The 11396-nt window shown below is 38.9% G+C and overlaps 1 protein-coding gene across 1 annotated transcript; it reads left to right on the top strand.

Moving 5' to 3' along the window:
• The first annotated feature begins 3679 nt into the window (after window positions 1–3679).
• KRTAP8-1 (keratin associated protein 8-1) lies at window positions 3680–4224 on the top strand. The gene has a single exon (XM_086414856.1). The coding sequence runs from the start codon at window positions 3728–3730 to the stop codon at window positions 3914–3916; it is 189 nt and encodes a 62-aa protein (XP_086270982.1). The 5' UTR covers window positions 3680–3727; the 3' UTR covers window positions 3917–4224.
• The last annotated feature ends 7172 nt before the right edge of the window (window positions 4225–11396 follow it).

The raw sequence follows: 11396 nt of genomic DNA, 5'->3' as shown, positions 1-11396 counted from the left end.
TTGGTGGGAATGCAAACTAGTACAGCCACTATGGAGAACAGTGTGGAGATTCCTTAAAAAATTGGAAATAGAACTGCCTTATGATCCAGCAATCCCACTGCTGGGCATACACACTGAGGAAACCAGAAGGGAAAGAGACACGTGTACCCCAGTGTTCATCGCAGCACTGTTTATAATAGCCAGGACATGGAAGCAACCTAGATGTCCATCAGCAGATGAATGGATAAGAAAGCTGTGGTACATATACACAATGGAGTATTACTCAGCCATTAAAAAGAATACATTTGAATCAGTTCTAATGAGGTGGACGAAACTGGAGCCTACTATACAGAGTGAAGTAAGCCAGAAGGAAAAACACCAATACAGTATACTAACGCATATATATGGAATTTAGAAAGATGGTAACAATAACCCTGTGTACGAGACAGCAAAAGAGACACTGATGTATAGAACAGTCTTATGGACTCTGTGGGAGAGGGAGAGGGTGGGAAGATTTGGGAGAATGGCATTGAAACATGTAAAATATCATGTATGAAACGAGTTGCCAGTCCAGGTTCGATGCACGATACTGGATGCTTGGGGCTAGTGCACTGGGACGACCCAGAGGGACGGTATGGGGAGGGAGGAGGGAGGAGGGTTCAGTATGGGGAACACATGTATACCTGTGGTGGATTCATTTTGATATTTGGCAAAACTAATACAATTATGTAAAGTTTAAAAATAAAATAAAATTAAAAAACAAACAAACAAAAAAAAAAGAAAAAAAAAAACCTGGATCCTTCTTAGATACACCTACGTTAGAATAAAGCTTTCATAGGTTTAATGCAAGATTAAACTAACTGTAGATTTTGTTTTTAAATAACTTGATAAATCATGTTGTTGTTCAGCCACTAAGTCTTTTTTGACTCTTTTCGACCCCATTGAATTCAGCATGCCAGGCTTCTCTGTCTTCCAAAATCTTCTGAAGTTTGCTAAAATTCATGTCCATTGAGTTGGTGATGCTATAAAACCATCTCATCCTCTGGACCCCCCTTCTCCTTTTGCCTTCAATTTTGCCCAGCATTAGGTTTTTTTCTAGTGAACCACCTTTTTTTTTAATTTATTTTTTTAATATAAATGTATTTATTTTAATTGGAGGCTAATTACTTTACAATATTGTATTGGTTTTGCCATACATCAACATGAATCCACCATGGGTGTACACGTGTTCCCTCTTTGAATCAGGCAGACAGAGGATGGAGCTTCAGCTTCAGCATCAGCTTTCCTTTAGGATTGACTGGTTTGATCTCCTTGCAGTCCAAAGAACTCTCAAGAATCTTCTCCAGCAAGACAATTTGAAAGCATCAATTCTTTGGCACTCAGCCTTCCTTATGGTCCAATTTTCACACCCAAATATATCTACTAGAAAAACCATTGCTTTGCCTATGTGCACCTTTGTCAGCAAAGTGATGTCTCTGCTTTTTAATATGCTATCTAGGTTTGTCATAGCTTTCCTTCCAAGGAGCAAGCATGTTTTACTTTCATGGGTATTGTGTCCAGCAGGGCAGGCTAGCATCTTGTCAGACTGGGTCGGCAGGTGGGAGAGGAACTCATTTAAACAGAGCATCACAACTGAACTTTGACATTAATGCAATCTTTTTTCTTTCCATTGTGCCATACTATTGTTTGTTTAATTTTTATTTCTTCCAAATATTACCAGTTTTTTCTTTATGAAGGGGGGACAAGTGATGACAGCAGAATCTAGTCTACGATTTTTTAGACAAGGATCTGTGGTTTAATGTGTTTATATTTTGTGAAAGGGATAGTGAAAGTCGCTCAGTTATGTCCGACTCTGCGACCTCATGGACTATACAGTCCATGGAATTCTCCAGGCCAGAACACTGGAGTGGGTAGCCTTTCCCTTCTCTAGGGGATATTTTAGTGAGTGAAGCTAATTCTAATTCCTTGCCCTTATTTAGCTATAAGTCACATGAAATGCTTGAATTTTAAATGCTGAATCACCCTAGGGGCCATAAAGCTTTGTTCATAAACAAGAACGGTGCAATAACACTGTATATTTTCAAAAATGCCTCTGCTGTAATTAACCAATTAGTGGTTGGAACTCTGTTATACTTTCGCATTTTCCAAATATTTCACCTTGCCCTTGGAATTTACCTGTGAGCTCTACAAACCTCCAGAAATTTAGGTCTTAGCTGCTGGTAACAGGAAGGAAAGTTACCTCTGAGATCTAAAGTAAAATCTTGGAGGCTAGTGTGTAATACATTCTGTTCTGTACCTTGTAAGAATGATTCCTGATAGCTCTGTGCCTTTCTATTTCTGTCATGTGTGCTCTTTTGCTGTATCTTCTGTAAATTTTCTATTAAGTGCCATTCAGAAGAATCTCAAGGCAGGTATCTGAGAATAATTTTTCAAGACTTCCATTACCCAAGATAAGTTTGATCAATCTTGTTCCTCCTTTAATTCGTATTTGAGAACTAAGTTTCCATTTAGAGAGAAGATTTTCTTTCCCAATCCTGGGGTGCATGATCACCCTTAAAGTGATGTAACTTAGATTTAATATTGTCATCTGGCTCTTTACAAGATCACCATATTTGTTACACAATCTGGTTTTATTAGATCTAATGAAAAAATTATGCACATTTTAAGGTAAAAGTTCCCATTCATTATTCTGTTTTTACCCTGTTATTATTTTCAACATTTATTTTAAAAAGTGTATTCGATCAACATGATATTTGACAATTAATTTCTAGGATAAATCCACAAGCTTCATTTTTTTTTTTTTACACTTACAAGATTATTATTCAGGCAGTGGTTTAGAAATGTGATGTTAAATATAGTTCAGGTGGGTACTATAATTAAAACTGAAATTTTATTCAGTTTTGTAAACATGGTAGCTATAAATAGAGGGAAAAAGGGTCTTTCCAATGAACTCTTTGGTATTTGTCTTGGATAAAGCCAAAAGAAATTCTTTAATCAGATAAACACAAAAAATATCTCAGTCGAGGTGGTTTTACTATGTATTGGCTTCCCACGTAGCACAGTGGTAAAGAATTCGCCTTCTGGTGCAGGAGATGCAAGAGATCAAGGTTGAATCCCTGGGTTGGGAAGATCCACTGGAAGAGAAAATAGCAACTCATCCTAGTATTCCTGCCTGGAAAATATTATGGACAGAGGAACCTGGCAGACCACAGTTCACGGGGTCGCAGAGTTGGACGCAACTGAGCGTGCACACGCGCGCACACACGCACGCACACACACACACAGTATGTATATGTTATTTCATTCATTTTTTTTTTCAACACATATTTATTGAATTCCAACTGTGTGCTGTGGAAATTCAGAGAGCGAGAGGACTGGATAACAGTTAACAACGTCAGAAAATTTCGTAGTACTGTAAAGCCTGCTTCCAGAGGCTTGTACTTAGGGACTTTATAAGACCCAGGGCTTTGAAGACTCTGCAAAGGGTATTTTAATGAAGGGACACAATTTACTTGAAGGACGCCAGCCCCTGTTGTTCTATCACATGAGAGCGTTCTGAAGCAATTATAAAGACATCTTAAGCAAGCAACACAAAATAATTAGCAAATTGGTGTCAAGAATGAAAATGACGCCTTGTGTTTTTCACCGCATCCCCTAGCCAGGGTATATAAAGAAGGAGGGAGCATAGGGAATCCATCATACAGAGGAAATTCATTCCCTGCTCACCAAGCCGCCCAACCCAGACACCATGAGCTACTGTTTCTCCAGCACCGTCTTCCCAGGTTGCTACTGGGGCAGCTATGGCTACCCCCTGGGCTACAGTGTGGGCTGTGGTTACGGTAGTACCTACTCCCCAGTGGGCTATGGCTTCGGCTATGGCTACAACGGCTCTGGGGCCTTCGGTTACCGAAGATTCTGGCCATTTGCTCTCTACTGATTTGCCGAAATACCGGAGGCATGGAATCTTCTCCCCCAAACCCAAGAGGCGCACTTCCAGCTCCTCAGGGACTCATCAGCCTCCCAGGTGGCTGCTTTTCACATCAGCACCAGAGTCTCGAGGGAAGAAGATGAAAAACCACTTGCCTCCAGCTGCCTTCCCTGCATGATGTTTGTTGGGACATTTTGGGAAACTTGACACCCAAACACGTTTTACTTTTGAATTTTTCACCATGTTCATGACTCTTGTCATTATCAAGTTGTAGATGTGTCTGTCAAATTCTCAATAAACTTGTCTCACCGCTATTATATTCTCACCTGAGTGGAGTTTCCTTTCTTGGTGTGCGCGTATTTCTTGAAACAGGCAGTGAGGCAGAGAGTGGATTTAGTTTTCTCATGTGGGTTTTAGAAGCAGTGAGAAAGCAAATAATCCCTGCTCTTATGTGAGAAGCAGGCAACAGGGTCTGCTTATGATTTTTAAAAAAATCCTATTTTAACCTTTCTTTAAGTCTGTGACATCCTCCTCCAATTCTGGCCGCAATGTTATACCATCCATTGCTTGGTGTCCCTCCGCATCTCGCCACTCCTGTTCCTCACAAGGGAACCCAACATTGAGGGACTCTGTCAATCATTTCTGTATCAATACAAATCAAACCCACTATGTTCCCTCTCGGGGACCAAGGATTGTAGAATAAAATGCCATGTCCCTTATTTAAGGATTCTGGAGAATCTAGAATACCTATAGATATATTTTAGGGATCTGAGAGTCTTTTAAGGGAAGGGTAGATCCCCCATCTCAAACCACCTAGGATTTCTACTCTACAACTTATAAGGATCAGTTTAGAAACAACGATAGAAAGCTTCTTAATCTTCTTAATTCTTACCTGAAGAATCAACATCAGGTAGTGAGTTTTACTCTTAAAAGAGCACTTCTTATAGACCTGCAGATACATCAGCCTTTTTCTGTATTCCTTTAGAGAAGAGAGTAATATTCTTTTTATAAGCCAAATCAAAAATTCCTCAATCCTCTTGTAGAAAATATTTTATGTAGAATACACATATTCTTGGGGACAGCAGGATTTGGCTTAAACTCTGCTCCTCTATTGAGTGTCTGCAAGTTGTATCTTGCATATTTTCCACATTAGCTATAAATATAATGGCTATTTGGAGAGATCATTTTAGGAAAGAGTATTTTCTGCACCATATTTCATCCAACAAATATCTTTTTAAAAGAATTCAAAAGACATCATGTTCAAGAATTGACTTAGTAGATTCTTTTCCAGTGGGCTATTATAACCTAGAAAATCTCTAGTTTGAAACTTTCTAGCAGCCGTAGGTTGATTCATGCTGAGAACTGTAACTTAATCAAACATGTAGGTTAGAATAGAATAATAAAAGGAAAAAAAGGGGTTTTCAGAAATTGGAGGGTCAAATTGAGGTTAGAAGGTGTCTATTTGACGGTTCTAGAATAAGGACTGACTTATAAAAATTTTGTGCTTGAGAAAACTACACAGAACATCTAATTCAGTGTTTTTAAGGCTGCAGGATGCAGGAGCATCACCTGGCAGCTGGCTTAAAATGCAAATTCTTACGCTTTAGGCCCCGGAATTCTGACGACATTTCTGAGATGTGATCCAAAAATATAATTTTTTTTCCCTAGCTTGACTGAGGTATAATCGACAAATAAAATTTTTTTATCTTTAAAGTGTAATAAGTAAGTATAAAGGATGTTTGATATGTGTATACATTGTGAAATGACTACCATAATCAAGTGAATTAACGTATCATTCACCTCAGATATGGGGATTCCCAGGTGGCGCACTGGTAAAGAATCTACCTGCCAATGCAAGAGACACAAGAGACATGGGTTTGATTCCTGGGTTGGAAAGAGCCCCTGGAGGAGGAAAGGGCAACCCATGCCAGTACCTTTGCCTGGGAAGTTAATGGACAGAGGAATCTGGTGGGCTACAGTCCATGGGGTCACAGAGTTGGACATGACTGAGTGACCGAACACACACATCACCTCAAATTACCTATTTTTTTTCAGATGTATGATGTTCGCATCATTAATCTTCAGGGAAATAAAGCCACAAAGAGTTATCACTTCATACCTGTTGGAATGGGTATCATCAATAAGATGAGAGAAAATAATTTTTTTCCAGGATGTGGAGAACAGGGACCCTGTTAAACACTGTTGATCGGAATGTAAATGGATTCAGCCACTATGAAAAACAATGTGGTTTCTTAAAAAATTAAAAATAGATTTATCAAATGATTCAGCAATCTCTCTTCTGGGGGTATCCTCAAAGGAAAGGAAGTATTATCTTGGAGAGGTACCTGCACTCCTGTGTTCATTGTTCAATATTATTCATAGTGGCTAACGTATGGACACAGCTTATGAGTCTATTGAGAGATGAATGGATAAAGAAAGTGTCGTGTAGATACAATGGAATATTTTATTTGTTACATTGTATTGCATCCAATCTTAATGTAAGAACTTTTGTCATTGGAAACAACATGGATAAACCAGAAATCTAAAGTTTTTAGAAGTGCCCTAGGATTCTGTTCTATCTCCCCAGGACAAATTCTGGGAGATAGTGAGGGACAGGGAGGCCTGGTGTGCTGCAGTCTCTGGGGTTGCAAAAAGCCAGATACCAGTTAGTTACTGAACAACAACAGCAACAGGATTCTATATCAGATGGTCTGACCCCCATGCTTTAAGAAGCACTGTTTCAGGACATTACACACACACACACACACTTATTTATCTATTCATTCATTTATGCTCAGATAACTTAATCTTGATAGAAGAATATTATCTACAACTCAACTCAACAAGATTAAGGCCAGAAGAAGGAATCCTTTACAGCCCCAGAGACATACAAGAGGTACATTGAAGTATGACTACTGTGCTTGGCACTTTTAACTGCAATATTGGGGTTGAAGTTTCTGATTATATACTCTGCTTAAGAAAAAATGTTTCACAGACACCACAAGAATGGTCTAAGTATAGTGGGAGGACAAAGTTTTAGAGAGCCAAGAGGAAATTACTGTGCAGGAACGAAGGGTTATGTCATTAACAGAAACTCTGTTGATGAATGAGAGAGTGAAGGAATACAGCAGGAATACTGTCTTATGAACAAAAGGGTTAGCTTTCCCTCCTCAACTTTATTACTCTGATATGTAAAATATATAAAGCCTATTGAAATAAGTCAAGGGAACAGATTATATCAGAAATCTTTTAGCATTTCTAGTAGGTTCTGTTTTATTTATTTCTGCATAGGGAAGGGGAGGAGAAGGAAGCAACGAAAGACAAAACTTCTAAGAGGTTTCCCCCAACTTCTGCATCTCATTACACAAGATTACCCACAAAACATCATGTAATATTGTAAAATATTAATAATAAAATCAAGAAAGACACACACAAAAAGAAAAAATGTACTTTGGGATGATTTTATAAATTCGTATTTTTCCATGTAATAAAATGTTCTGCATTACTTCATGTTGGTTATTTTTAACTGTAGTTCACTTTTATTACTTATGTTTAAAAAATGCTTGTACTCAGATCCCACCCCTGGAAATCTTGATAGGAAGATCTTCTATGGGCTCTGGAAATTTGTATTTAAAAAAGTTCTCCATAAGTAGTTTATCTTTGTGCTACCGGTTTGGGATAGTTGCAAAGTTTTTATTCATGGCTTTTTATTTGCCATCCTTTTCAGCTTCCTCCATTTATTTTGAATCTAGGAACCAAGTTGTTTCATCTATAGTTACACAGGATTCAATGAAAACAAAATAAATGCATTTTACACACAAAGTGAGAAGAAAGAGGAGGAGGAACATTTGATGCTACTACATTCGGGCTTGGCTGTGGTCTGTACGGAATATGGCTGGATATTTATTTCTAATTGTACATGAGTTTTGGTATTGAGCTGGGCCAGTTTAGTGTGCTACACATAGTAGAAATTTAGTAAATATGACTGAGTTATCTGACAAATTTCCTCAACAAACATGAAAAAAAATACCAAGCATTCTTTTGCTAACATCTTATAACCATTCTTTAATTCATTTGCAGGTTGGAAGCCTGATGTCTGCATTTTACGATTTGGATTCATTGCAGAAGGTCACACGTGAAGCAAAGTATTGTTTTTCTTTCCTGTTTTCCATGAATTACTTATTTCTTCCAATTACCTGAAAAACTGATCTATTTTTTTAAAGATTTCCATGCTGAATAAAGCCTGTAGCTGAGAAAGGTGACATGAATACTTAACAGACATCTTATCTATAGAGGAACCTGTAAGAGAAAGAGAAAGAGAAAGAGAGAGAAATACATATTTTCCTCTTATATTTTAGGATGTTTCAGAGCAATTTTTCCTGGAAGAAAAAGGCATGGCTAGAGAATATCCTGGAATGATGAGTCTGTTGCCCTCAGAATCACACTGCAAAACCCTCACATGGATTCAGAGTGCAGTGTTGCTGCTGCTGTGCTTACTGTTTTCTTAATGACTTGTTCCCATAACCAACTTTTCTACATAAAGGTGGGGTTTTGAATGCTGAAAGTTTCTTTAGGAATTTGTTTTTGGTATGTGAAAACCCTAGGCATCAGTAATGCACTCTGGTCTCTCACTAATGTCTGCCACATGGATTCTGACTTTCTGTCCCCTCTCCTAAAGCTTCTATTCTAGACATTAGGCTTCCCAGTTCCTTGATTCCTTGGAAGTCATGATTCAGTAGTCGTAGCTGAATGTATGACTGCTCATTTGTATCTACCCATTCACAGGACAGGTTTAAAGCCTCAAAGAATTTTCCAAGGTTAACTGAAAAAAAATTTTATTGGAGTAGAGTTGCTTTACATTGTTGTGTTAGTTTCTACTATACAGCAAATGAATCAGCTGTACATATCTATCCCCTCTTCATTGGGTTTCCTTCCCATTTAGGTCATCACAGAGCAAAGCCTTCCCTGTTCTATGCAATAGGTTGTCATTAGTATTTTATACATAGTGGTGTATATATGTCAATCCCAATTTCCCAATTCCTCCCACCCTACCCTTCCCTCTGCTCCCCACCCCCCACCCCCCAGCCTTGGGATTTATTCTCTACATCTGTGTCTCTATTTCTGCTTTGCAAATAGGTTCATTTGTACCATTTTTCTAGAGTCCACATTAAGTGTCAATAGACCTTTTTCTCTTTCTGGTTTACTTCACTCTGTATGACAGTCTCTAGGTCCATTCACATCTCTGCAATTTCATTCCTCAGGTATGGAGCCTCCTTAAGGAGCTCCCATATGACCCAACAATGCCACTCCTGGCCACATACCTGGAGAAAATCTTAATTCAAAAAGATATCTGCACCCCAACGTTCATTGCAGCACTGTTTACAATAGCCAGGATGTGGAAGCAGCTTAAACATCCATCAGCAGAGAAATGGATAAAGAAGATGTAGTACACATATCCAAAACTAACTTTGATAATAAATCTATTAGCAATGCTCCCTTAAACAGTTTCCTAGTATTCTCTTAAGGCCATTTTGGAGGCATCTAATATGCCCTCTGTCACGAGGTTGGTAGAGAAATGTTCTCTAAATGTGGATCTTTATGAGACCAGAGTATTTGATTACACCATCCCATAAAGAGGGCTTCCCTGATAGCTCAGTCAGTAAAGAATCTGCCTGCAATGCAGGAGACCCTGCTTCGATCCCTGGGTTGGGAAGTTCCCCTGGAGAAGGGAAAGGCTACCCACTCCAGTATCCTGGCCTAGAGAATTCCATGTCCATTGGGTCTCAAAGTGTTGGAAACGACTGAGTGCCTTTCACTTTCATCCAAGATGTTGGCCATGAAATTATGACAATGGAGCATGTGAAGATGACAGTCTTAGCAAGCTTGGTGCAGGCAGGAAATTTTATACCATATTTACATTGTTCTTGAAAATAAGAAAAGATCAATGATTTTCCCTCCTTCTTTCATATTTTTTTCACTTGTCTGCAGCTTTTCCTCTTTTGCTTCTATATCTTTGTCCTCCAGGTTTTTACTTTTTAGAGGACCACAGATTCACCTCTACTCCCAGAGATCATATGAAGCCAGGGTACATTTCTAACTAGATGTATGAGCAGTTTCTCAGAAAGTAGAACAATCAAGAGAAGCACCTTCCCAGCACAGAGAAATCTCACAGTTGCAGTGAGTCATCATTTTCAAAGACTCACACCAACTCTGCCGTCCATATGCGAAAAAACCTTTCAACTACAATGGATACCTAAGGAAGATGTCAGACACCTTATAAGCCAGAGTTCTTCATTTGCTGAACATGCTAAAAGAACATAAATGTAAAATACTGGAGAATCAGTGGATGACACTGGTATTTGGTAAAGTTATTCAAAGTGAATTTTACTTATCCAAAGAAGGTTTTGCTCACTCTTTTGTCCAAAACTTCAGACACAGGAAGCCAAGCAGAACTGGGAAAAGTTTCATACTTACATGGCCTGAATTTTTGACTTCCCTCATTTCTCCTGCTGTCAAAGGAACCATCCAAAATGTGATAGTTGCGGCCCAGTGGACATGTTCAACTCATGGCTTTATGATGGCAACCGTGCAAGTAACTTTTACTTAAATCCAACTACCTGCCCAACCTTGTGTATATCCTGTGGTCAGTTGCTCAGTTGTGTCTGATTCTAGATGACCCCATGGACTGCAGCCCACCAGGCTCCTCTGTTCATAGGATTTCCCAGGCAAGAAAACTGAAGTGGGTTGCCATTTCCTTCTCCAGGGGATTGTCCTGACCCAGGGATCAAATTTGTGTCTCTTGCATTTCCTGCATTGGCAGGCAGATTCTTTACCACCGAGCCACCAGCTCCCTAGTACATCCTAGAACAGCACAATAACTTTTGAATTAAATGTTTGGTAAGCATGCTTTCATCCCATTGCTCTCCTACCACACTAAATCTTCTGAAGTGAGGTTGAGATTTTAGATGAGGTCATCTTCTTGAGCATAGTATGATTTTTCAGTCATTTCCACGATAAAAATGATTAGGCAAAAGAACTAATATTTCATTTATTCTTGGGGTCAAAATACATTACTCTTCTTTACAACCCCATGGCTTTGGTTTTGTTCTAGATTCTGTTATCCTCATTTTGTACAAGAGGAAGCTGGAATTCAGAACGTTCAATAATATTCTCAAAGCAGGAGAGTGGCAGACCAGGATTTCTAATCTGGTTGTGTTTGATGCTGAAGCTTTGCTGCCTGCCTCCCACTAACAAGAGTCGACTCTAATTGCATCCTATAGAGCTGTGTGCTCTATAAAGGGCCATTATCTGTCTTGCTCACCACTGTGTCCCCAGTATAAAGCACAGCACTGGGCTTATATTGAGTCCTGGATAAATGTCACATGAATGAAAAGACAATATGCCATTTTCAAATTCCAATAAAGAATCCCTAATCATGGCAATGAGATCCTTTGAAAGTCTTTTGTTCAAATATGAAAATAGCACTATT

The sequence above is a fragment of the Bos grunniens genome, chromosome 1 (assembly GCF_055505025.1).
Source record: "Bos grunniens cultivar Pamir isolate PY7600 chromosome 1, Bosgru_T2T1.0, whole genome shotgun sequence".
In the NCBI taxonomy this organism is placed as follows: Eukaryota; Metazoa; Chordata; class Mammalia; order Artiodactyla; family Bovidae; genus Bos; species Bos grunniens.
Note: the sequence above shows the minus strand (reverse complement) of the source record. Positions and strands in the feature narration are given on the sequence as shown.